The following is a 27,733-nucleotide window of genomic DNA, read 5'->3' as shown; positions in this document are numbered from 1 at the left end:
TACTTTTTAAATGCTGGTTAAATTCCAGAGAATCTGAACCCTCCTCTCCTTTCTCTGCAGGCGTACACTGACTACAGTGACTCGGTAGCACGAAGGATGGGCTTTATTCCTCTCCCACTGGCTGTTTTAGTAAGTTCAGTATGTGTGTATGTATTTAAATGAGATAGCCGTCATTATATAACATTAATAAATTATCAGTAAGTTTGCTTCAGAGGGATAGGATCTAAAAATTAAACAACTTGGAAGAAAACAAGTTGGTTTTTTTTAAATAATGGCATTATTCTTTCAGATTAAGTGGTAAAAAAGGAACTATTTTTATAAGTGGCTTTTCTAAAAGTGAGGATATTCTTTTTTATTCTTTTGGCAAAGATTTTTCTTTTTCAACAGATATCTCTAGCGGTGGACGTTGACATGACCACTGGAATGCATAGTGGTTGCAACATAAATTGATCCAACATTACTAGAGGGCAGTTTGACAGTATTCAACTTTGATGCAGTTATTCTGGTTCTAGGAATTTATCCTAAGGAGATAGTTATGAAAGGCATGCAGTGATTGATGGGCAAGGCTAAGCACTTTCGATGGCATTTGAGGTTATTAAAACATTAGAAGCCAACTACATTGTGCCCAATGAGGGCATATTTGGTATCTGCTGTAACTACCACTTCTTTTTGTTTGTTTGTTTTTTGTTTTTGTTTTTGTTTTGTACCGGGATTAAACTCAAGGGCACCTGACCACTGAGCCACATCCCCGGCCCCATTTTGTATTTTATTTAAATAGGGTCTCACTGAGTTGCTTAGCACTTGCTTTTGCAGAGGCTGACTTTGAACTGAAGATTCTCCTTTCCTAGCCTCCCTAGCCACTGGGATTGCAGGCATGCACCACCACACACAGCTGTAATCACCACTTCTAAAGTTTTTTAAAAAAAAATTTATTGAAAATTCCTGCTGTTATGCATAGGAAATACCATTTTTAAAATAAAAGTAGTTCTGAAATTCAAATCAACCCTAAAAAAGTTGCCACCTCTGATCCTTCTAATGAACTTCTCAGCACAGTCTTGTAAATAGTTGCTAGCTACATTGGACTATAATGTTAATTAAGATTTGCTGATTGCACCTGTATTTGATTATGTTCCTTCTTGACTACCTGTTCTTGTATCAAAACAAACTTGACCATCTTTTTGCCAAAAGGCATCTGAAGTTCCCTTATAGAAACAGTCTTGGGCAAATCAACTGGGAAATAAATGTATCAGCAAATTGTGGGGCAGCCAGCTGAATCTTAGACCAGCTTGCCTATCCTTTTTCAGATGATGGTTAAATAATAGATTTTATGTTACTTAAATGTCAATGTGACTTTCCAGATAACCACATTCTAAATATTTTTAATTACATAAATAGCTTGTTATTCCATTACAAAGCAGGAGGTTTTTGCTTGGGAAAAGGAACTCCTAGAATTTGAGAAAAATGGAAGATTTTAAAGAAAAAATATTGGGTCAAAGTTTAAGAGATTGACAAAATAGAATATGTTTTCTAATTTGTTTTCTACAACTGGGAACGTGATATTTGCAGTCGCGAGGGTAAATGTGGATTCCCTGACTTTGCAGAATGTATTGACTAAATGGCAACAGTCATTTTCCTGTTAGAGGCTGTTACAGGGGAGGGCTTCCATTGTTTTCTCATAGTGAAACTTTATTGAACACATCCATTCCCCCTAACTAATCCTGTTTTTTAAAATATCTTTAAGAATATATGTTGATGATATTTAAGACACCCTGCTAGACCCTTCCATTCAACAGCTCTACTTTACTGGATGAGCACAGTTTTTCTCCTGATTCTCAATTTCCATGTAATCGTCCCACTGGGCCTTCATCTGTGGGCACATCTAAAATGTGTAAACATTCCCTCTTGACTGGTGCAGCCAGATTTATTCATCAGAATTCCAAGGATAATGCTGTTATTTCTGTGTTTCTGCCAGATAAGTAAGAAAATAGGTATTTAATTGTAATTATCCAGAAGAGAAGTTTTTCCAACCTTTAAGTAATTTATTTGTTAATAGTGTTTAGATTTTTTGAACAGTATGAACTTCCTAAGGTTCCCTTTTCTCCATGCTCCCTGCAAGTTATTGGGAATTCTTGAAGAAGTTAAGGATGGTAGACAGGGAAGTGCCCACCACATGGGTCCATCCAGTTCTGGTAGCAACCAGGGTGAGAAGATGAATTCATTTAGGCTTTCCTGAAGTAGTTATAAAAATCAGCTGATCAGCGTATCTGTCAGGTACAAGCAGAGGTGTCAGTCATGTGCACGAGGTTAAGGTCTGCCTTTAGAGAGTCGGTGACAGTTTTCCACATCCCAGACTTGCCTGAAAAAACTGAGTCCCCCAGAAGCTGTCATGTGCAGGCAGGTCCTGACAGGGACTGGCAAATCTAAAGCTGTCCTTGGAGTTAGACCAAGGCCACAGGCATGTGCCGACCAGGTTGAAATCAGCATGCTGAAATCTTCTATTTAAACATTAACTAATAAGCCTTCTGTGTTTTTTCTGTGTGTTTTGTTGTGTTTCTGGCTAGCTCATCAGAGTTGTAACAAGCTCAATTAAAGTGCAAGGAATCCTGTCATATGCCTGTGTCATACTCTTCTATTTTGGGTAAGATGGCCTATTCCTGAAAATGATTTTAAGTGTAAATAAATGCAAGATACAATGGAAGCGAGTAATGCCCACATCATGCGTTTGTTCTCTGTGTGCTTTAGATTTTATTTTACTCTTCAGTGGAGGCTTACTCTAAGCCCTTTTTGCTTAAGAGTATGTTTCCCCCTATTTTCTTTTATGAAAAAAAGTCAACCTTTGTAGTCCGACTTTTTTCCATGTTTAAAAACATCTTTGACCTTTTTGTATTGCCACATTTAACTATTAGCACACTCTAGCGCCGTGTCAGATGAGGTCAGGAGTGAAGCAGGAATGGCATTTCTCATCTGCTGGCTAAACCTTACCTGTAGATCTCTTGGTCTGAGGTAGCTCATATTCTGGTTGGGGAAGATAAACAGTAAGTGAAACTCACACTGTTTAAGATAAGTCATAAAAGGTAAGAAGAAAATAACAATATGAAATTGCAGTTTTGTCGCTGTCGGTTTTCTCAAGAAGTGAACCGATGATGCAAGTAGCCTAGCCTGGGATCAGGGTGTAGTACTCAAAAAGAAAACTGAGCAGCCTGTCCCCACCCTGGTTTATGAAGGGTGCATAGGAGCCAGTGCTGAGGAGTGTTAGTCTGGGGGGCTCAGATCTGAGCATCTCCAGAGGAGTGGGGGGCGGGTGAATAAGCAGAGCAAGATCATCTCAGCTATAGATCCCCAAAGGGCCTCATCGAGGATGAAGTCTGGTTTCCAGGGACATCCCTAGGTTTCAGTTACAAGTTTGAGTGTTTTCTGCATTTGCCTGCTACCCACATACTGCTGGTCTGTGGCAGGTGCAACACAAGACACTCTGTCAAAGCAGCCAGGAAACAGTTCTCCCCCATGCACCTGGAGCAATAAATATGCTTGCCAGCACCTACAGTGCCCATCTGGGCCCTCACCCTACAGATCTGGGTTGAGGCTAAATGGCTGGTGGTGGTGGTGCCCACAGCAAGACATAATTCTGATCAGGTTGCATACCATTTACTATTGAATGAACACAAAACTGCTTTACTTAGTTTGTTTTTTGTTGCTGATAGCACAGACTGGGTAAGTTATAAAGAAAAGAGATTTATTTTGTCACACAGTTCTTGTTCAAGTTTCGGGGGTCATATCTGATGATTCCTTCTTGCTGGCAGAGTCCTGAGGCCATGCAGGCATCACATGGCAAGAGACTGGGAGCAAGTATGAGACCTAATCAAAGTGGCTTTAATAGCAGACTCCCTCTTGAGGTACCCCATTAACCCATTCAAGAGAGCAGAGCCCTAATCCCCTGGTCTCACCACATAATAGCTCATAATGGGAATGCATTTCAGCATGAGTCTTGGAGGGGACAATATTATTTTATTAAGTTAACTCTTTTCAGATTTTTGACGTTAAAAAGCATGAGATCCTCCTGTTCTCATACAGATTCTCTCATCACCCCTCAGAGTCAGCTTGTGCCAAGTTTATCAAGTGGTTTTGCTGTAATTGTTCTCCTCTTTGTTTAACAAGTTAATTGTTCTAGTGGGTTTTTTTTTCCACATAAACAAAACTAGAAGTGAAGCATATGTATATATACTTGAAAACCTTTGCTTAGTTAGAATTGTGTGAGCAGAAATCACCAACTAGAGTTCTGGTCCATGCAGGACTCCATTCAGATGCTGGACCCCATGTTGGTGTTCTGGGTCCTGTTGGGGGTTCCCAGTCCCCTCCTGCTTTGTGAGGGCCCCATTTCTGCACGGTGAGAAAGAATAAGAGGATGTGTGCCCAGAGCAAACACTGAAGGACAGGGTACCAGATGCCACAGAGATTGACATTATTTTTCAATTTTCTTTCTTATTCATCTGCATGTATTAAATGTATTTGTTTTGTAGTAAGAGAATAAATGTTAAATTACTTAATAGTGGTAAAACTTCTAACTGGTAATGATTAATGGCACAGAACTAAGGACTTTATCAAAAGTTTTCCCTGGTGACAGAAGCCTTGGGGACTCTGGGCTTTGGTTGAAGAACTTGTGTCCTCTGCTAGGTCCTGGCTCACAGGCCCACCCCTTCTCACCAGGACCACCTTCCTATTAGCAACAATAGGAGATGGCAGGCGTGGTGTTTCCATGAATTCTAACAGTGGTCATTTGTTTTGTTTCCATTGTTAGGTTGATATCCCTGAAAATACTTAATAGCATCGTGCTGTTGGGGAAGTCCTGCCAGTACGTGAAGGAGGCCAAAATGGAGGACAAGCTGTTCGACCCTCCCCCAGCCAGCGCTCCGGGCAAACCATCCAGCAAACCACACAACAAATGCAGACCCTCTCAAGGTACATGTGCTGCTTTTCATCACCCCTAACCATTTTCAGCCAGTTGTCTGAACTCTTTCTAATGAAAGTCGCTGTTTGACAACGTGTAGCAGACTTTAAAGAATTTTTTCACTTTAAATAGTTGGGTTTTTTAACAGTTATATCACAGGTCTACTGACACAGAGCTCTGAGTTTTTACATTGGTTCGTTCATTTGTCAGTAGGTTCCTCTGAGCCTGTTACATGCCAGGTCCAGGAGATCTGCAGGGAATGGCAGCGCCCCTCTCTGGTGGAGCTTATGCTACATGGTCGGGAGGAGGGGGTTAGAAAAAAGTGTGCACCTTGCCAGGTGGCTTGGTGGAAAGCTGCAGAGAGCTGAGGTGGACCCTCAAAGGGAAGAGCTGTGGCTGTGGGGACGGCGCTGAGCAGAGCTGCTTGGTACATTCAAGGACAACAAAGGCCAGGCCTTTGTGAGACCTCAGCTTGGTCTCAGAGTGGGAAGGGGCCAAGGCAGGGTTTAGCATGGTGGACGTGCAGCTGGTGTTCCCAGAGGATCATTCTCAAGTTGGTGGGAGAGCAGACTTAGGAGAGTAACCCAGGCCAGCTGCAGAGCGGAGGCTGCCTGGCAAAGCAGGTCTGGTGGCATGAGCAGAGGGCCTGGCCACATTCTGGTAGGTCTGGAAGATGAGGGAAGTAGATGATACAGTGTGAGGAAGAGAGGAGAGCGAGGGTGGTTCCAGGTATCTGCCTGAGGGTTCCAAGGAAGGGCAGAGGCCAGGCTCAATGTTTGCATTGGATGGCATCCCTCTTAACATAGGTGTCAGCTCATACAACTTTGAGTTTATATGTTTATTTTTAAATGTGAGGAGCAAGTGTGTGCAGGGTAATGCAGGTGAACCTCCACGCCAGTGGGAGGTGACACAAGTGAGAACCAGATGGGCGAGAGGACTGGTGGGCATGGGAGCACATTCTTCCTGGAGGTGGCCTTGCCTGGACTATATCTTGAAAGATGAGAAGAAATAGGCCATGTGGGATCTGGTGAGAAGGATAATGAGGGAAGGGGCCAGCGTTGTCTGAAGTCACAGAGGCCTGAGGAGGTTCCAGAGAGCTGGCAGCTCTGTATCGCAACTGGGGAGCTCTTGACAGCAGGGGTGACAGCTGGGCCAGAGTCTGGGCAGAGGCAAAGGCTGTGCTCATTGCATGTGCCTCATGGGGAGCTGAACAGCTGGAATAGAAAGTTGCAATTAATTTTTTCATTATAAAGAACATATTGAACGGGGCACAATGGCGCATGCCTGTAATTCCAGCTGTTCAGGAGGCTGAGGCAGGAAGATGGAGAGTTCAAAGCCAGCCTCAGCAAAAAAACGAGGCACCAAGCAACTTAGTGCAACCCTGACTCTAAATAAAATACAACATAGGGCGGGGGGTGTTCCTCAGTGGTTCAGTGCCCCTGAGTTTAATCCCCTATCCCCACACACACAAAAAAGAATATATGGAGTACTGTTAGTAAGATTGCATTTCACCTAACTAGATAGCTCATAGTGGGTCTACACATGTTCTCTTATGTATAGTAAGAAATTAATAAGTGTCAGTCTTGTTTAAAGAGGATTCTAACGTGGACAGATAAAACTTGGAAGCATATAAAATGTGAGGCCGTCGGATCAGGGCTCATGTAGTGGGCAGTACAAATTAGACCAGTGTCTGCAAAGAATGTCCTAGAAGTCAGGAGACCACAGACTTAGAGTCCATTCTGGAGGGCGATGAAGTCAAGCAGGAAAGGGTAGATGGGGGCCATGCTCAAGACAGCATCAGAGTTAACCCCGTTCATTCTAAAAGAAACAGAATACAGCAGGGCTAGAGGGAGGGTACCCCAAGAGGCAGCTGGGTGCATACACTGCCTCCATGATGGCCGTGGTTCAACAGGTGTATGCAGATGGCAAAACTCATCGCACTTGTAATAGGTGCAGTTTGTGAGCAGTTCCTTTTTTGGCCCAAAGAAGACAATCTCAAAAGGATTAAATGTACATGCCCAAGCCCAGCCCCACTGTCCTCAAGGCCACGCTCGGGGATCCCTGTGGCTTAATTCAAACACTGGGGACTTGACTGGGTGATGGGTGGGTTTCCCCACTGACCTGGACTTCTGGAGCAGTGCTTCTGCCCTCTGTCTAGCTACAATGACTACAGCAGCCGGAGTGGAGGAGCCAAGGCTTGTTTTTCAGATCTGGCCACAGTTACATTAGGATATGGCCATTTAGGAAGTAGCCTTGGTATCAGAGTTGGGTCTCTTCAGAACAGGGTGACAGTGTTTTTTGTGTGACGTGATCAAAATAATGCACCCTTCCTGAAAATCTTGAGTGAACAGTAGGGCAGCTTCTGAGTTTTATTGTAAATCACAGCTGCTTATCCAGTGTGCACTTTGGTCATTTGTTTTTTCCAAAGAGGGGAGATGGACACTGTTTTCAGCACTACTGAAAACACAGGTATTGAGGAGCTCATGGTTACTGTAAATTGAGGGGAACCTGTTTTCTAATTCAGTGGCTCTCCTTTTCCATAGGACTTTCCACAGAGGAAAACCTGTCTGCCTCAGTCACCAGCCAGCCTGCTCATCAGAAGGAAAATGTCATACCACTACTTGTGACCAGCAGTTCTGATCAGTTTCTGACAACTCCAGATGGTGATGAAAAGGACATAACACAGGAAAATTCTGAATTAAAACACAGATCCTCAAAGAAAGATTTGTTAGAGATAGACAGGTTCACAATTTGTGGAAACCGAATTGACTGAATTCCGTGGCTTGTGCTGAGGATGCTGGCCCTGGGCAGCAAGTGCTCTGCTGCCAGGACAGACCGATGCTAAACATGGCACTTGAATATTTATTTAAAAACTTAAATTATTAATGGCAAGCAAATCTTAGTATCTCTCTTCCAGTAATGTGGTCTGGCCAAAGGTCCGATCACGGAACAGCAGCAACCTCTGGCCTCGACTCTGGGAAACTTGACGGAGACAAGCACTTCCCGTGTGGCCAGGAGCAAGAGCTCTTGGCTTGTCACCTGGGCTCCCAGAGTGTGGCATTGTCTCCAGGCCTCTTCAAAATGCAGATGTACACCTGGACAGCTGTGGAGCTCTTACCATGATGACTCTCCAGTCACACCATTTTCATAGACAGTTTTCAGACTTTACTTCATCTGCCAAAGCATTAAAATTATTAAACATAAGTCAAGATAAATGTTCTTACCACCAGAATAATCCTTGAAGATATATCTGAATTTATCAGAATAAAAGGCTACCTTAAATAAGACATGATGAATAGTAGCATTTTATAGAGAAAAAAAAACACCCTAAGCCATTTCATTTATTTAAAAAAAATTAATTAATGAAGGTTATGCATCACTGAGAAAATGTTTTATAATTTTTCAGGTTACTCTTTAAAGCAAAATGTGAGCTATGTTTCATTTAATTGCAGAGGATAAAATAGAAATTCCCTTATAAAAAGGCAGTTTTTTTTTTTTTTTACTGAAAAGGCAGAGCAGTGTTAACTTTAAGGTATAGTTAACTGGTTTTGCTTTAAAACTAATCATTTCATCAGCTAAAGGATTTGGTGTTGAATAAGCTGAAAAATTGTCAGTGTACAAAATTCAAAACTATCAACTTTAACTGGATTTTTTTAAGTAACAGTTTCAAAGTAAATATTCAAAGTGGATCAGGCACCATCCTCTTGCTTGGGCTTATAAGATGTATTCTTCATTCATTCGTCAGCAGTGCACCTGTGCCCAGGCGGGGTCTGGGTTCTGCATGGGCAGGTGCCAGGGACCGTGCCTACACTGTAGGCCAGCCTCTGCTGTTAGAGGGCCCCTTGTGAAAGTGAATAGGGGTGTCTGTGTGTGGATGCACGTCTGGGTGTGGGAGGCATTTGTGGATGTTGGGAACAGCAATCAGAGGGTGCTTTTTGGTTTTGTTGGAGATTAAGATTCCACTTCTGCTTTACTGCTTGTCACAGCCTACATTACAGGACAGGTTGTTTCCACCCCATTTTATCTTGAGAATCCTTTCAGCATTTCTATAAAAATTTGACCACTTCTGATTACAGAACTGTCCAGAAGATGGTATTGATCACTTTATTTCTATTGGTGTTTCATTTTTGAAATTGTTTTATGCAAATGTTTCAAGTATATTTATGCAAAAGGCAAATTTGGGGTGATTTGTCTGTCCTGGGTAAAATATAAAGCAAGCTTTAATGCTTTGGCTTGTTCATTTGAAATACAAAAGTGAATTTTAATGTTTTGCACTAAACTAAAGAAATCTGAAGATTGATGTTGAAGAGATTGTACAGACATACATTTGTGAAACCGAGATGTATTTTTAAGTTAAAAATGAACATTTTAATTGCTTTGTGTATGTTTCAGTGTATCCCATTTTAAAACCTTTTTTCCATCTCCTTCTCACCAACAAAAGGAACAACGCTCATGGTGAATAGGAATGGTTTGGAGAGAGCTTTTGCCAACATAGCCCGGCTCAGAGCAAGAGCGTGGCTTTGGTCTACCGGTTCTGCTTGAATGACTGTTACTGTGCTGTCATCTTCAGATTTTCATTTCCTTTGCAGATGCCCTTGGGAGTGTGGGATGATACTCGTTTCTTCTGTCATAATGGCATTCAGTACTAATTTTATAAGTGCATCTTGTGTGAAACTCAATAAATTCAATTTTGTAATCTTTTTTAAAAAGGTCACTGAATTTATTTTAATGACGTCTACTGTTGTGTTGATGGAGTGGATTTCCCACTCACTCTACAGTAAGAATTTTTTCCTAATTTACAAATGATAGGACTGTCTTAATTTGACAATCTTAATTTGTCTTAATTATTCTTTTGTCCTGGATGGTGGCAAAATGTTTCATTTTTGTCTTTGAAACGATAGTTTTGGACCTGGCCAAGACCTTGTAATACCTCTCAGCACATAAAGGTGTCTAGGTTTGCAGGGGTCCTGAATGTCACACGTGTGCTGCTTTCCATATCTGGGAGCCACATTCAGGGTAGGGCTTTAGGCCCTGCATGATTTGGACCCTTCTTAGCCTTTCCTTTGGAATGGAAGTGCAAATACCATATGTTGTTCATGAGTTGTCCAGGCTTCTTGTTTAGACTTGATACTCATGATACATAAGCATGAAAGAAACTTGCTATGATTAGCTCCTCAGAATTTGTCCTGCCACTTCTAATAACTCAGCAGAGGTGATAAGTTCCAATGTAATTTAAAATCACTATGGTTTGATTTTCAACTTCATATATGTATTTTTTCCACACAGATTTGTTTAGAAACCCAAGTGTCCAAAACCATTGAGAACTAGGGTCAGCAACGAGCAAGGCCCCTGACCTCCTGGCGAAGACTGACAGCAACTAGTCAGTGCAATACCAAGTGACCTCCCAGGCTTGTTTCAGCCCTAAGATAAATGTAGCTTGTTAACATTTTTACATACAGCTGATTTTTTTCTTGTTATATCTGCTTATTAAAGTAAGATAATTATATAAAGTTAGAAATGTTAGAGTATACAATGAATCAGAATGCATATATATACCTAATTAGAATAAGTAAATAAATAATTTTTTAATACAGGTAGAAAAGAAATAAATGTTAGAAATTTTTAAAAAGTGCTTTTTCACTAAAGACTACTAATTGTTCCCAGAATCTCTCCTGGACAAATGCATAGGGTCATAGCTGGGCCTTGAGCCTCCTAGTTAGGGGCTATTTCCCAGCCCCTCGTGCTGTCTCCTGTGGCCATGTGACTAGTTGACAGGGGGTTCAGTTAAAGGGATGTATGCCATTCTCAGGGCAGAAACCTTAAGTGACAGATCCTTTTCACCTTCCTACCAGCTACTAGAGAAGGTGGTGACCTCTCCCTGATCTTAAGATGCACTTTGGGTGGCAAGTCATTCAGGAGAAAGGGCCTGGGTCCCTGATGCTTGTGAAGAGCAGAGTTGCTGGTCACCTGAGAAAACTCAGACTGGATGTGAGAGGGGAGAAACAGGAAATGCCTTTGGCTTGAAGCCACTGAGTGTGGCGGGTCAGTGTTAACGCAAAGAAGCCCCGGTTAGTACACTGAGGAATGTGAAAGGGTCTTCTGCGAGATCCTCACATAAAGAAGAGGTGTTAGACCTAACTCTCAAACATGTGCTTCTGAAAGTACTGTAGGGGAGAAGGTGGAGGTCATTCTGCCCCACTTTTTCCGAGGTCAGACTCCCAGCACCTTTGAACTGAACGCTGAACTTGCTCAGAAGTGGCAGAGCCCTGTTTGCTCATATACCCTTACCTAACTAAAGACATGCCTTGTTGCTCATCTCTCAGGGAAGTCCACAGTAAGAGAGCAAATTGTGGGTGCAGCCCAGGCTTGGAGAAGTGGGAGCAAAGGGGCCGAGTAAGCCAGGAGAGTACATCTCCCTGCCCAGGTAGACTGGGCCTTGTGAGCCAGGGACCGCTCTGGAGTGGCCTGGCACAAGGAATGTGTGTGATGGAAAGGGGAGGCATTCAGAAGAGATAGGAGTTCTAAGGTGGTCTCAGTGGCCTGAGAAGCTGGCTTGTAGGAAGCAGCTGATACTGACATGCTGAGCAAACAAGGTATTGCCTTTCTAAATGACAAGAAGAAAAGCTAGGTAAACATACATCAAGCGAGGGGAAGGCCCATTTCTACCTTGCAGGGAACCTGCACTCAGGCGGTTTGTAAAGGCATGCAGCATGAAGGAAGGCAGGCGTCTGTAGCTGTGCATTTTGCTTTTAACATGCAACTTTCATTTTGGCAGGTGAGAAAACGGGGATAGAGCACATTGGGCATTTTAGTTGAGTGACTAGAGCAGGAATCACAGAATGAATAACCTCCTGCAGGTGATCAACCTGCAAAGCAGCAAGCTTAAGGTTAATTTCGAAACTAACTCCTTTCAGGAAGCACATTCTCATTTCACTTTAGATACGTCTACATAAGAATGTAAACTGAGAAGGCCAGAAATAGCTGATGTTAAGGTTAAGCAGGCATAACAAGGAAAATGCACGAATATCTTCTTGTCAGACTTCTTATACCATATGTATTAGTTGCACAATCTCTGCAAAGCACAGAAATAAGCAATGCTCTGTGATCACGTGGCTTATCTGTGGTCTAGTCAGGGGACCATTTGCTAAACAAACCCAGCAACTGGTGTGCAATCATGAGCAGAGGCCTCTTGACTGCAGAATGCCTCATTCAGACAGGTTCTGCCACAATCTTTGCTGTAGCCCAAGCACCTGAAGGCAGCCAATAAGTATTGGGTGAATAAAACAGGCACCATTGTAGAGGATGTGTACTTGGACTGCTTTGGAAAAGGAGTACGAATTGGGTGAATGAGGAGGGAAGAAAGGGCGAGGCTGGCATGGAGGAAGGCGGAAAACTGCATGGGTTCAGCCACTGGCTGGTAACACAGGTGCGTAACTGCCAGCCTGGGGCTGAGACCGTGAGGAGGAAAGCTCCAGTCCAGCAAGATGGAGATGCAGGCAGGGGCTAGATATTGGTGAGGTAACTCTTGCTCAGGATCTTAGCTCTGATCTTGTAGGCAAAGGACAGAGGAGTGTAAGTGGGATTTTAAGTTGGATTGTTACAACTGTCGAATGAAAAAATCTTTGTAAGATACTTAGTGCTATGATCAGATCAATTTGTTGGAAAAGGCAGGCCGGTGGCCTCATAAAGGGTTGTTATCTAATAGCTTCTGTTCACCGTTCACCTAACTTTCACTTAATCTTTAGATTTCTGTGAAGTACACACTTTATCTCATTCTACAAGTTAAAAAAAAAAGAAAGAAACTGCACCTTAGAAGGGTTCAGCCAGTTGTCATTTACTTACTTGAAGGTAGTAAATAACAGAGCAGACAGGCCAGCCCCGTCCCCAAGCTGGTGCACTTTCCCTCTCTATGCTATCAGCTATTTTCTGGAAGAGGGAAAAGAGGACATGGAGGCCCCCTGAAGAGGCACCTGGGGCCATCCGCACCAGAGAGGTGAGGCGTCAGGGATGCAGGCAGGGTAACCTAGATGACCCATGTCAAGGATCATGCCCCTCTAGGCAGCTCAGGGAGGGCGGCTGGCTGTGATGTTGCCATCAGGTACTTGCTCAGTGTGGGGCAAGCCTGTCTCCACATCCGTAAACCAGGATTAATGGTTTCCACTTCTCAGGGTTGTGGGGATGAAGTGAGGTAACACACCTGAAACCGGGTAAGTGCAGGGGTGAGTGACAAAGTGCTGACAACCATTGCCTGATGCCCAGGTCAGGGCTTCTTGATGTGAGCCCTGGGCTGCCACACCACACTATCTGGAACAGGTTGGAAATGCAGATCTCGGGGTCCCACCCAAACCTGCCAAATCAGAAACTCCAGGTGATTCTGGGGCACACTAACATGATAACCCTGTCCTTGCCCAGGGTCTGGACCTCAGAATTATGGGTCCAAACACACCACTGTCTACTTTTCCCAGAGTGAGAGACTGGGAAGACTAAAATAGGATTCGAGGGTCAGAAGTCCTCTAGCAGATGCCTCCATTTGACTTAAAACCTACAGTTCTTTGCCATCATTTGCTCAGGGCCAGGCAGCTGGACAGAGACAGAATAGTGTTAGGACCATGAGGAGTTGCTTCTTAGTCTTCCCCCCACCCCCTCTGCTCCTCCTGCTGCTCACTCAGGTCTCAGTCCCCATCCCCAGAAAACAGAAGTTTTCAGTTAAGACAACAGAAATCACATGCACTGGGTCAAGATGCCATGGGCATTCCAAAGCTGTAACATCAAGGAGTTGTGCATAAACAGACACTCCCACTAAGTAGGACTGAGCCCAGGATGCTCTGCAGGGGACTCTGGGAGGAGACCGTCCAGTGGGCAGGGTCCCAGAAGCTTGGATTCCAATGAAGTTCACAGATGATGTGGGCCCTGGGCTGTTATTTCAGGTGATGTGTGCTACAAAGAGAACAGGAAATGTGATTAGGACTTGAGGCTTCCTTGGCACTGGGTGATGAGAGAAAGGTGACATAGGAGCTAAGAACTGCACAAAGAGAAGGAAACTCATTCAGGTGGAGACACAGGACCTGCAAGCACACGGCTGCCCAGGTGTGTGCGGGCTGTAGTCAGCAGACAGAAATGCAAGGCAGTTGGGGACCTGGGTGTGATGTGCCGCAATGTGAAGTGTAACAAAGAGAAGTGGAGCTCCAAGAGTCCAGGGACTAGTGACAAGTGGAGGCAGGCAGCCGTCATGGGATGCAGGAGGCAAGCGAGGGGCTGCTCTTGAGAAGTGAACTGGCGCGGTGGACCTGAAGTCACACCAGGGCAGTGTTAGGAACCACCCGGCCGCGGGCATAGCTGCCCAGCCTCTGCAGACACCTCGCCACAGCATACTTCAGCCATCCAGACCCGGAACAGAGCCTCGGAACCCAGCCTCCTCCTTCTGCTTCTTCCATACTGACGCTGCCTAGCAGGCAAAGCTGATTTTCGTTGGATTTTGCTTCTTGTTGGATAACCATGGTGACCAACACCCCTCAACTCTGTCATTCTTCCAGAATGATTCCTAGAGTCAGGCTGGCCCCTGCTGGGGGTGGGAGCAGAATGAAAACTACATTTCCCTAAGGGAAAGTGGAAGGGCCACATCTGTGAGCCCTGGGCTGAGCAGCAGGAGACTGGGCTGAGCTCACCTGTCAAAGAGGGCTGGACAGAGAATTGGGGACTGGAAGAGAAGCTGTTGGTGAGATGAACTAATGCCAAGCGAGTTTGGATTCTACATCTGTTAGCTTTCTGTCACTGTAACAAATACCTGAGACAATGAAGAGGAAAGGGTTCTTTGGCTCATAGTTTTGGAGGTCTCAGTCCCTGGTCATTTGGGCCTGTCCTGAGGCAGCACATCATGATAGGAGCACATGGAGGGGCAAAACTATGGCCAGGGGGCAAAAAATGAGAGGAAGAGGAGAGACTGGAGCCCCATGATCCCCTTCAAGTGCACAGCCTAATGACCCAAAGGCCTCCTGCCTCCTGAAGGTTGGTCCAGGAGTGCCACCCTGGCCTTTGAAGGGCCTTTAAGAGACATCTAAGATCCGAATTTTAGCACCATTCTCCAGTTAAAAGTCACAGCAGGAAGGAACATGACCTTCCCTTGCAAATACAATGGGCATGAATGCAATTCTCATTTCTCCTTCAAAGAGAGGTTCAGAGTTGGCGCAGGTCCTAGGATGATGGAATCTGGGTATCCAAGGGCTCCAACAAAGGCATCTACCCTCTCTCCTAGGGCAAGCTTCATTTCTCCTGCACCCCTAACCAGTTGTCATCTAGCTTTGTCTTGAAATAAAAGATATAGTGTTATTAATGTTTCAATCGGTACTTATTAAACATTGACCACAATCCATCCTACAAGGCCGTGTTCATCGCTTTGCAGCTCTTCCACAAAACACCAAAGATAAATCAACTTAAAGGAGGAAAGGTTTATCTTGGCTCACAGTTTCAGAGGTTTTAATCCATAGTCTCTGATCTTTTTTTTTTTTCCTAGGCCTGAAGCAAGAACACCGTGGAGGAGAGGGCTTGGCAGAGCAAAACTGCTCACCTAGTGGTGGCTGGAAAGAGAGAGAGAGAAGGGCAGGGATCTCAGGATGCCCCTGAGGGGCACACTGCCTACTTCCTCCCACCAGGCCCCACTTCTAAGGTTCCCGCCAGCTCCCATCAACATCCCCAGCTGGGGACCTAGTCTTCAACACATGAGCCTTTAGAGGACACTCCAGATCCAACCATAACAAAGGCCCTTTTAATTCATTGTGTCACTTAATCTGCACAGTGTCCCTTTAAAGTCCCTGTTTTACAGATGTGGAAACTAAGACTCAGGAGGCTCTTTTCTCAACTAAGTCACCCAGATGGGCAGTGACAGTGCCAAGATTTCAACCCTGGTCTATCTGATCACAGAGCCCTGCTTCTTAAGCACCATATGCCTACAGACCTCAGCACCACCCTGCACGAGAGCTGCGACCAACACCCACAAGACTTTTTTCCCCTTAAAACGTTTTCTAACAAAAGCATGCACAGTTAACAGATTTTCCATTCTTTCTGCCTTCCTTTCAGTTCACATTTTCCAGACTCTCATACGATTCTAATTCTCCATAGATGGGATTTGCTGAGAGTTATTTTTAGAATTGGATTATGAATGGATTACTCTGGTTATCCTGCTTATATCAATGAGCCATCTTCTTTCTTCTTAAGGAACCATAAAGCAAGAGGCAGAACAACAAGGACTTCTGTGATGCCTGGCACTTTCCAAATAGTCTTTCCTTGACTTCTGACTCAAGATTGAAAGGTGGGCATAACAGGACCGGAGATGCCCATGTGCCAACCACAAAAACAATAGTTTTGCAAACTGATTTTGCAATAGTTCAGGTGCAGTGCTAGGGCCAAAATGGAGGGCCCCCACTGAGCATGGTGGGGCACCCTGTAATCCAAGTGGCTTGGGAGGCTGATTGAGATAGGAAGATTGTGAGTTCTAAGCCAGCCCCAGCAACTTAGCAAGAGCCTGTCTCCAAAAAATAAAAAGGACTGGTGATGTGGCCCGGTAGTTAGATGTCCCTGGGTTCAATCTCTGGTATCAAAAAAAAGGGGGGTAACCATAGATCAGCAAGTGCTTAATAAAAAGGGCTCTCAGTCGGCTGGCAGAATATGCCCAGCAAGGCAGTGTCCATGCTAAGGAGGGAAGGGTGGGCAGAGCAATGGCAAATACCACATATTTTAAAAGCAGTTATCACTTTAGATCCCCAAGCAATACACATTTGCTATAGAAAAGGCAGAAGATAGTTAACAAAAAGGTGGAGGCTATGAAAGGAATACCCATACATGCACCATCTAATTTGGTGCATGTTCCTCCAAATAGTTTTTGATGCTATATACACAGATTTGGCATCCATGTGCAAATGTATTTCAGAGAGACTCTATCATGCATGCTGATTAGAAGACACAGGCATCTGGTAAGACATCTTATAACATCTTCCATTTCTTTTACGCATGGTGGGCATTCTTCCCTGTCAATCATTTAAAATATTTTCTGCATAAAATTTCATGTATGACCAGACCATAATTTGTTTAACCAATTCCTTTGCATTGGGCACTTTTCTGATTATTTTCTTAGGATAAATTCCCAGAGCAGAAATTCCTTGGACCAAGCGGCTTTTGCTGGATGTTACCTAATTGACTTTCAGAGGCAACTAGCGTCTGAATGTGCCCCAAGCCCCACACTCTTGCCAGCCCCGAGTTGGATGAGTGCCTACCTTGTTTTGCCAACTTGATAGGAATTGCAAAGAGAGACCTAGTTTTAAGAATATGAATAAATATTTTTGCTATTATATATTAGCAATTTTTATTTCTTTCACATCATTTAGTGATGTTTATATCTCTAAGTATCCTTTCTGATGTTGGTATTTTTCTTGATGACTGAAAAAATTTAAGGAATTCAATCAATCTTTTAGGGCATCCAAATGATTTCATAAAATAATAGAAATTCTTGGCTATACCTGGATTAGGCCAGGTCCTCAGTGGGACTCAGAAATCAATTGCAATATGCTATTTACAAAGAAGGAAAGAAGAAAGAAAATTTTAGCATGTTAAGTACTTACAAGGTCTTTGATAAGAAGCCAGAAACCCGATTCATAAGCATTTCTCACGTGGGATGCCCATGAGAAAAGACTGCTGTGGATGGAGAAATAACAGATTATATTCGAGGGCTCTGGATTAGGTCTCAGAAAAATTGAATTCCTGTAGAGCAAAACTATAGAGCATCAGAGGCTCCCCAACTATTTTAGGCCTCTGCCTTCTCTGCTTCTATCCTGAGGATAGATGCTTGGACACATTCACCAATTAGTGACTGACACATCTCCCGTCCTGTGGTCCTGAGGTAATGTAAATTTCAGTGCTCTCTTCTCTTCCATTCTCTTGTCCGTTGAATCCATGCTAGACTTGGGACTTCAGAGGACTCTACTGAAGTCTTTGTTTTTAGGTGTCAGGCTAGTAAGTGGGAAAGACCAAGCCCTTCCCCCGCAGTTATTTCAGAAGAAGAAGAACAACAACAAAGGAATAAGGTATAAAGACGGGAGACAGCCACAGACCTGAGCAGCACCTTCCTGAAGCAGAGAGGTCAGGTGACCTCTCAGCTGCCTCCTACAGCCCAGGATCCTGTGAACCATGGTCACTCTGCCTGGGGTCACTGCGTGTGTGAACCTGAGGAAGATTTGTTCCCTGATTTACATTTTATTGGGAGATTTCAGAACTCTTGGAGATTAACTTCTTAAGGAACAGATGTTGGGTGACTCAATCTCCTTTTCTCCAAAATGGGCTCTTTTCTGGAAGACCACAGGAAGTAGTGGAACAAGCGTGGACTTTGGAATCAGAAGAGTCTGAAGGGAGGCGTGACCTCTTCCAACATGGCACCTTGGTCAAGCAGTGCCACCTCTCTGAAGCTCTCTCCTCTGTGAGTGCACTGGAAATCACCCTCCCAGGATTGCTGCATGGTTACGGGGAATAAGGAATAAGGGTCTTAGCAGGTACCCTTCCTCTCTCCTTCTCCAGTCGAAGGGATGAATGGTCTCATGTTTGGGCCATTTTACGAAATTCACCCTCTAAAACTCACTGTGGTATTTATGGAAATAAGGATGTACTATTTATTCCTCTCTGCTCTCTCCAAGACTTGTTGGAAAACAGTGGTCAATAATTAACAAACAAAGAAACAAATCTCCACTGTCTGCTAAGGTAGGGCTCCCCTAAGACTAGTAGTTGAGAGAAATGATCAAAATGTGACGATGAGGCTGATAAATCTGTGCGTTTTTGTTAGGGCCTAATACTTTCTGGATGTTGTTCTTATCAATTATGCTACTTAACAGGTGAAATGGGTTTAATCATTTTCATTTCTCAGATCAGGAGAAAAAAGACCTGGAAAGGTGAGGTGACCTGCCCTGGTCACACCTCCCACACCAGTGACCAAGGCCAGACTCACCCAAATGCAGGTCTTTGGCGCAGGGCTCCAGGTTGGTCCCACCACCCCTGAGGGGCCAGAAACCCTGTTCATGAAGCATCTGTCTCGTGGGATGCCCATGAGAAAAGACCTCTCGGCCACTGGGAATTAAGATCCTGTGATTTCCCAACTAAAATAGCAATAATTAGCTCTGTCACTCTGACATAGATGACTGCTGCCAACACAGTCTTTTCCTCCACTTTGCAAAAGTCCTTTTACTTCCCACTATCTCATTAGGCCACAGGATAACCCCCTAGCAAGCTGCCAACCGACCCCATTTGAAGGTCAAGGCTCTATCTCAATGTGGAAGTGGCATCCTAACTGAGAAGTAGAACCTTCTATGCCTTGATGAACTCGGCCTAGATCACCAAAGCCAACTTCCCAACCCTGAGGTTCACCCCAGCTTGGGCCATTTTTCCTTTCTGCTGTTAAGATCAAATGATAAATGGCTTATTTTTAAATAGCCATTTACAGTTCACAGAGAGCCTGAATCCCATGATCTCATTGTGTTTGGGCAGCCAGGGAGTTACAGCACACCATACGAGTTTGTGTGTTTGGGGTGTGGCTTACAGTGACCAGAGTCTGCTGAAGTCCTCTGGGTGCATTGGGCACACATGCTTCTTTAGCTGGGAACTGTTAAAATCTACCCTCTTTTATAGATAAGATTGAATCAGAGAGAAGATGTAAGTCTTAAGTAACCTAGCTGTAGACCCTCAGCCCCATTACCCTGTATCCTCCATCTGAGCCTTTCTGTGGTACAGGGCCATGTTCACCAGTTCATTCTTGAAAGCATAAAGGCTCACAGTCAATAAACAAAATATGCAATATCTCACACAAACTAAAAGGCACAAATTGAAATTGAGACTTCTTTTGCTTATCAAATTAGCACAAAGATTACAAAGAACTATAGGACCAGTGTTGATGAGGATTATGAGCACTTCTCTGCATTTTTACTAGGGAGGATAAATTAATATGTCTTTTCTGGAGAGTTATTTGAAAGAAAGTACCAAAAAATAAATAAAAGAAACATGAACTACTTCATTACATTTAGGGGTCCAAAATGATTAACAGCTCAAGTTTTAGAATCAGATAAACCTAAATTTGGTTACAGCCTCTACTGTCAATGCCTGTTTAACTTGAGGCAAGTCATTTGCCATCTCTAAGTCTCAGCTGCTTTATCTGTAAAATGGGATTAATCACAGTACCTGCTTCCTAAGGTTCTCTGAGCATTGAATGAGGCAGTTGGTTCCATTTCCCACATGTAGTAAGCACTCAGTAAATATCACTCTTTTATTGTTTCTAAGAATTTAGTCTAAGAACGTAGAGGGCTTGTTTTGACAATCCTCTTTGTAACAAATCGAATGATGATGATGTCTAAAACATGCTGAGTTTATTTAAATTATAGTTCAGCCACACGATGATTTCCATGCAGATATTTTAAAATATAGTAAGATCTTTATTGATATAGAGAAATGTTCACAATGTGTTAAGTGAAGAAAAAAACAGGCTAAGAGACTATAATGTGAAACTACTTATATGAAAAGAAAATATTTACCAAGATACCAAGAACATCAGTCAAACTGTTGAACCACATGATCATGTGATTTTTAAAAAAACAGACTTTATATTTTAGTCTAGTTGTAGGCTAACATCAAAATCAAGCATGGACTACTAAGAGTTCTCACATGCCCTGCCCTGAACACACACCACCTCCCACACCAGCCACATCTCCACCGGAGTGGACCACTTACCACAGTCCATGAGACTGCATTGTTGCATCACAGAGCCATGATTTCCAACTGGTCCACTCTTGGTGGTGTCCGTTCTTTGGATTTTGACATTTATATATATAATGCCATTCTAACATTGTAAGGAATACTTTTACTGTCTAAATCTCTTCTATTCCAGCTACTCATCCTTCCCACCCTCCTGACTCCTGGCAACTCTGATCTTTTTACTATCTCCGTACTTTTGTCTTTTCCAGAATGTCACATAGTTGGAGTTGTACACCACACAGTCTTTCAATGATTTTTTTCCCATATAAGACTCATGGTGCCTTTTCATGATTCCATGGCTGATTTCTTTGTAGCATTGAACAATATTCCATAAGATGGATGGGCCAGTTTATCCATCCATCCACTAAAGGTCTTCTTGGTTGTTTCTGTGTTTTAACAATTATTGATAAAACTTCTATAAGTATCCACATGAAGAACTTTGATGATTTTTTTAAGCATTTTTGTTGGTATATAACTCACATGGTGCACAAGTCACCCATTTAAATTATGCAATTCAATGTTTTCTAGAGTACTTACAGAGTTTGTTACCATTGCCATACTCAGTATTAGAATGCTTTAATAACCCCAGAAGGAGCCCTGTACCCATTAGCAGTCTCTCTTCAGCCTATCTGCCCCAGCCTTTGGCCACCTCTCTTCTGCCCTCTAGCTATCCATTGCCTGTTCTAGATATTTCCTCCCAGTGAAATCACACAGCACATCATCTTGTGACTGACGGCTTTCACTTAGCATAGTATTTTCAAGGTTTTATCCACGTTGTAGCTTGCATCAGTACATCATCCTTTTTTTATTTTTTTCTTTTTGAATACTATTTGCCGAATGGATATGGCACTTTTTCTATGGGACTTTGGGTGGTTGCACTTGTTGGCTGTTATGGGTAGTGGTGCCATGAACATTGAGGCACAGCCTCTTGGAGAGAGGACATCCATTCTCATTCTCCTGGTTGCGTCCCTAGGAGCGGACTTGCCAAGCCCTGTGGTAACTGTTCAGCCTTCTGAGGACCTGACCAGCTGTGTTGCAAAGCAGCCCCACCCTCCGCTGTGGGTGCATTTGGGCTCCACTCTCTCCACATCCTCCGCACGCCTGCCGTGAGCTCCCTGTTATGGCTTACATCCTCAGGGCTGGGGTGGTGGGTTTTATACACTGACTGTTCCTAATGGAAGTGCCGCACTTTAGAAATTGTGAAAGGTGTGTCACCGAAACCCATTACAAGCCAAAAGCCCCCTTGGGTGGGATTTCTATGAGCCAAAGTGCATTAAAACACAGCTCTGTCTGCAGAAGTTAGTGAGGTCTGTGGGAGACACAGGGGCTTTGTGATCAGCATGTCCACTATGTGCACAGGTGGGCCGAATCCGAACTGAAGGCTAAGGCCACAAAAGAGACAGACAGTATAAAGAAATGTGCGGAGTCTCTTCATCCTGTTCCCGTCACCCAGCAGTCATCTTCAGGCCCACGGGAGGTGTCAGTGTTTTCAGCAAAAGAAAGAGAGACCTGGGCAGCTGTACTGTCCTAACCTCCGTGACCGAGGTGTGATCTACAGCAAAGCCAGGGCCTAATAACCTATTGCCCATCTGTGCAACCTCCCAAATCAGTGATTTTTAAGCAAGTGAAGCTAGATGGTTGTTTTTTTCCCCCCTCATGAGAATATCAACTCTAAGCAAAGCCCAAGCTCTTAAGAAGAGAAGAGGCGCAGCCTGGCTTCCTTATCCCAACTGCGCCCCAGCGCCCCAGTTGAACTCAGCCTCTCAGGGCAGCCGTGTGCCATCAGTCCTCCGTTTCTGGGGAGCATTGTATGGATGCTCCCAGCTCCAGATGTCTCCGACTGTCAAATGACTCAGGCTTCTTTCTTTTTAAGTGCAAACCTCATGATGTGACCGTTGTATGTGTACCAAGCTACAGGCTTGAAAACATCCCCAAAGCAGAAGCCACCATCACTGAAAACTGAGGACGTCCACACTTCAACCCTGCAAGCTGTTCATGTGTGTCGCCTAACCCTCCGGAGCCCAGAAGCTTCCTCACCATCCCGAGTGTTGTAAAACCCCTCCCCACCCACCTAATGTGTGGGTTCCACAGGTCTAAGAGATGGCTCCTTTTGGCATTCACAATGTATTTTTGTTCTGTTTTTGTTTTGTTGGGTTTTTTCCCTCTTTCTTTCTTCTGTACTGGGGATTGAAGCCAGGGCCTCGGGCGTGCTAGGCAGGCGCTCTACCACTGAGCTGCACCCCAGCCCTTTTCATTTTATTTTCAGACAGGGTCTCATTAAGTTGCCCAGGAGCTTTGACATCTCAGGGCCACTGTCCCTGGGGGACTGACTGCCCCTTCCAGATTGAGCTAACAATTTGGGGAGCAAATGTCTGGCCTGCGGCCTTTCATTTACAGGACCCAGACCCATCCTCCAATCCTCTCCTCTATCAGCTCTCACACTCTGGGCCACTGTCCTCTGAACTAATGGCCCCAAGGCCAGGTATCAGACAACTAGGGACAGTCCCATACTCCAGAGCCCAATCCTAAACCTGGTTCCCTGCCTTGCCTCTTCCTTCCAGTGGAAACCACTCAAAGGCTGTCTTCCTCAGCCCCCTCCCTCGGCCTCGTGACCCACCCTGCACTCCCCACTTGTGTTTCTAGGGATCTATGAGTATAATAAAGGCCTTGCTTCATAACAGTCATTTCTATGGCAAAAACAAATACTAAGTGTCCTTTAAACACTCCTAGAGGCCCAGACTAGGGCTCCGCACTCCCCAACAGATAATTTTCAAAAATACCCAATTCCTTGTTACCCAAAACTAAAACAGAGGACTGCAAATGTGGCTCACTGGTAGAGCTCTTGCCTGACATTCACGAGGACCTAGGTTCAATCCCCAGCACTGCAAACAAACAAACAAAATCATAGGGGGCGGGGGTCTGCTTCCTGGTAGCCCTGGCCAGGAACAAAGCCCACAGGGTGCCTGGAACACCAGGTCATCAGCCAAGAAACCTCACCCTGTTGACACTGGTGTTTGCACCACATTTTGCATCCCAAAGGGCTGCCTTCCTGAAAGAGATGACCTTCTTTGGCCAGCTGCCAAGTAGAGCTGTTGCCAGAGCAGTTGTTTTGCCTTTCCTTGAGGCCTGGATCTCTTCCCCTGGTGACTGGGTTCCAGGTTAGGTTTCAGTCCCTGGACAATGGGAACCCTGGAACGGGGTGTTCTTTCTACTGATTGAAAATCCCAAGGGATGGTGGAAATCTAAGACCACTTCTCCTGCCTCCGGCTTCTACAGAGGTGCTCTGGCTCTCTCTAAGGCCAAGGGGAGGATCATGGCTCAGGACCCATCAGATGGTTCTACCTTTGTGTTTCTTGTGGATTTGTTCCAGTTCTTGGCTCTTTGAGAAAATTTCCCACCCTGTAGATAGATCTCATAGCTTTTTCTGGCCATTTTCAGAGAGTCAAAAGATTCACGTCCAGCTAAGTCATCTCGATCTTCCTTTGTTCCTCTTCCTTTTTTTCCTGTCACATCCATTTTAAAGGAGTTCTCTCTCCCAGCTCAGACAGGACACAGCAGAGATGGGACACTGTGCACCCTTCCCACCCAGTATAGCTCCTTCTGAGAGCTGAGGGAGGGTGGCCCAGGAGGCCAGGTGTGAAGGCTCATCTCAGGGCCACTGTCCCTGGGGGACTGACTGCCCCTTCCAGATTGAACTAACAATTTTGGGGAGCAAATGGGTTCCTGCTGGTTGGCAGATGCCTGAAGCTTGGTTCCTTTGTTAACTTTTCTTGGCTTGACATAACAAAGCACCCCAGATCAGGTGGCTTCCAGCAAAAGAAATTTTTTTTCTCACATTTTTTGGAAGTGAGAGGTTCCCTGCACGGTCTGGCCATCTCCCCTTGCCTCTCCCAGTTCCTGGCAGATGCTAGTGTGCCTTGGCTTGTGGCGGGGCCACACTGTGCCCTCCTCCCTGTGTCTGGGTCCAGATTTCTTCCTTTTTCTGAGGACATTAAGCACATTGAAAATCCCAAGGGATGGTGGAAATCTAAGACCACTTCTCTTAAGGGCCCTCCCTGCGTGGGTATGACCTCATTTCACTAATGGCACCAGGCACATCTTCATCCACAATGAAGTCACCATCGCAGGTACTGAGGGATTAGGAATCCAACATGTCTCTTCAGGGGACATAATCCAGTCCCGTCCTAGCAGCTCTTTGTACTCTGTCTCCCATGAGGTGCTTCCGCGGGTTCTTCTGAGATATCTCACGGCCCCGAGTCGTCCTTGCCCCCACCTGGCACTGCTGGCTTGGGGGAGGGACACAATCTCTGTCTGGCTTCTTCTTCTTCCTCTTATCTTGCCTATGTGACTAGTGACCAAAAAGGGAGCCAAAAGGTGGGGAAGAAAGTCTTCCAGGAGTGCCTTTCAGGTCTGCCCAAATGGACAGGAAAGGAGCTGCCCGGGAGGTACTTCATGAAGGACTTCTTGAGGGGAACAGTTCCATGCAGGACTGTAGGTCACCTTGGCAACAGGAGGAGGAGGAGTGGGAAGGGCTCTGGAGGTATTAGCATTTGATTTCCTTTCCTTTCAAATCAGCCCTCTTCTTCCCGATCTGATCTGACCCAATCATTTATTATTTATACTGACTGTCCTTTGCCCCTCCCCCCAACCCCTGCCTCACAAGTGGCTCACTCTGGAGTCCCCAAGCCTTCATTAGCCGTCTTGGACAGGATTTTTTCCGGGCTGGCTCTAGTCTGGTTCCTTCCTTGTATTTCCCTAGCCCACAGGAGAACTCACAAGCCTCTGGTCTGGCCAGCATGTGAGAACGCATGCTGCCCCCTGGCTGCCCCCTGGCTGCCCCCTGGCTGCCCCCATCACTCCCGATCATGCACCCTGAGAGCCCTGGGAACAGGGGCTGTACTCACTTACGGCCTCCAAAGTTCACCAGCCTGAGCTGTCATGCAGAGTGGTCACTGAACTCTGCTCGGGTCTTGTGGTGGTCCTGGTTCTGCATTTCAGCTGGCCCAGTAGACTTTCAATGCCAAGTTGAATGCCAGCCCTGGTCTGCTGGCACCCACCCCTCAACTCTCTGACTCAGGGTTTCTTCTCCAACTCCTTCCCCTCAGGATGAGGTGGTCAGCCTCTTTTCTTCCCCTTCAGAAGAGGAGGAGAAAGTCCATAACGTGTTCCATCCTCGATCTGAATTTCTCCTCTTCTCTGGTGGAGGGTGAAGGGGGCAGTGAGCCAGGAGCACAGATGTTTGCAGATCTGGACATTCCTGGGGAATGTGTCCAACACCTTTTTTTAGAATATGTGCGAGAACAATGTCTTTGGTATGGGGAACTCAGGAAATCACAACATACAAGGTAAGTCCACTCTTTGTTTTTTTTTTCACTCAGCATTCTCTCTCTCTCTCTCTCTCTCTCTCTCTCTCTCTCTCTCTCTCTCTCTCTAATTAGTTACAAATCCATGACAGCAGAATATATTTTATTTCATTGTACACAAATGGAGCACAACTTTTCATTTCTCTGGTTGTACACGATGCAGAGTCGCACCATTTTTGCAGTCATACATGTACTTAGAGTAATCATTTCCATCTCATTCCACCATCTTTCCCGTCCCCATGTCCCTCTCCTCCCCCCTCCTCCCTCCCCTTTGCCCACCCCAAAGTTCCTCCATTCTTCCCATGTCCACGTCCCCCATTATGGATCATCATTCACTTATCAGAGAGAAAATTTGACCTTTGGTTTTGGGGATTGGCTTATTTCACTTAGCATGATATTCGATATTCTCCAACTTACCTGCAAATGCCATAATTTTATTCTCTTTTAATGCTGAGTAATATTCTGTTGTGTATATACCCTTCAATAGGTGAATGGATAAAGAAACTGTGGTATACATACACGATGGAATATTATTCAGCATGCTTGATGTGTGATAAAGGCCTAGCTCATAGCAAGCACTCCACAAGTGACAGTATTGAAAGTGAGTTCCAGTGACTGCAGGTCTCATGACCCAACCCACTCTTGGCACACACCCTGCTGGCAGCCCCTGGCAGCCACGGGGCTGCAAGACATTGCACCAAACCACTGCATCCTGCGTAGAAGACCACTTACCAAGTTTCTTTTCAGGGTTCCATACGGTTGCCTCCCAGGCCCCTGAACTTGGATAAATAGAAATTTGTGCATGTGGGAGTGACATGAGCCAACCAAGACCCCCTCCTGTTCAATTGCTTGTACCAAGAGGGCTTCACTGAACACCTTACCCAAAAGGGAACCATTTTCCACTCGGATGGTCTTCTTTTATCCTTCTTAATTCTTCTCCAGAGCCATTTTCAGTACATGAAAGCATATTTAATTATAGTTTGTTGGTTTGTTTCTTTCTCACTGGCATAGAAACTTCATGAGAGCTGAGCCTGTCTGCCTGTTTCCTCCTGCATCCGGGGTTTAAGCAGAGCTGGGCACATGGTAGATGTAGCAGAGTGAATGGTGCTCCCCACCTCTGCCAAGTGAAGTCCGTCAGAGCCTGTGAGCATGCCTTATTTGGGGAAAGAATCTTTGCAGACATAATTAAGGATCTTTAATTGAGATCATCCTGGATTCAGATGGGCCCTAAATCTAATACGAATGTCCTCCTAAGGGAAGGGAACAGGAGGGGACCTGAGGATATGCCAAGTGAGATGGAGGCAGAGTTGGGAGCAAGGCAGCTACAGTCATGGGCTACTTGGAGCCACCAGAAGCTAGCAAAGGCAATAATGGATTCTCCCCTTGATCCTTCCATGAGAGCACAACCCTGTGAACAAGTTGGTTAAGAACTTCTGGTCTCCAACCACAGGACTCAGCTGTCCCACTCCTTGATATTTTCCCAAAAGATCTAAAAGTGACATACTACAGCGATACAGCCACTCAGTGTTTACAGTAGCACAATTCACAATAGCTAAATCATGGAATCGACCCAGATGCCCGTCAATAGATAAAAGGATGATTGTGGCACTTTCAGATAAATGAATGAAATGGGGAATAGCACTCTAAG

At 44.8% G+C, this 27,733-nt stretch overlaps 1 protein-coding gene and 1 long non-coding RNA gene across 2 annotated transcripts in view; one reads left to right on the top strand and one right to left on the bottom strand.

Moving 5' to 3' along the window:
* The window catches only part of Tapt1 (transmembrane anterior posterior transformation 1), a 54,325-nt gene extending 44,671 nt beyond the window's left edge, over positions 1-9,654 (top strand). The window contains exons 11-14 of the mRNA XM_078021113.1: positions 61-129; positions 2,562-2,638; positions 4,796-4,956; positions 7,489-9,654. Coding sequence (XP_077877239.1) covers positions 61-129; positions 2,562-2,638; positions 4,796-4,956; positions 7,489-7,718 — 537 coding nt within the window. The 3' untranslated portion in view covers positions 7,719-9,654. The remainder of the gene's footprint in view (positions 1-60; positions 130-2,561; positions 2,639-4,795; positions 4,957-7,488) is intronic.
* Positions 5,769-26,058, bottom strand: LOC144366626 (uncharacterized). The gene is made up of 3 exons (XR_013425715.1): positions 25,627-26,058; positions 17,557-17,629; positions 5,769-15,519 (listed from the first exon to the last, which is right to left on the bottom strand). It is a non-coding gene; the product is annotated as an uncharacterized LOC144366626 (long non-coding RNA).
* Positions 26,059-27,733: the final 1,675 nt, after the last annotated feature.

The sequence above is a fragment of the Ictidomys tridecemlineatus genome, chromosome 9, assembly GCF_052094955.1.
Source record: "Ictidomys tridecemlineatus isolate mIctTri1 chromosome 9, mIctTri1.hap1, whole genome shotgun sequence".
Taxonomy (NCBI): Eukaryota; Metazoa; Chordata; class Mammalia; order Rodentia; family Sciuridae; genus Ictidomys; species Ictidomys tridecemlineatus.
Note: the sequence above shows the minus strand (reverse complement) of the source record. Positions and strands in the feature narration are given on the sequence as shown.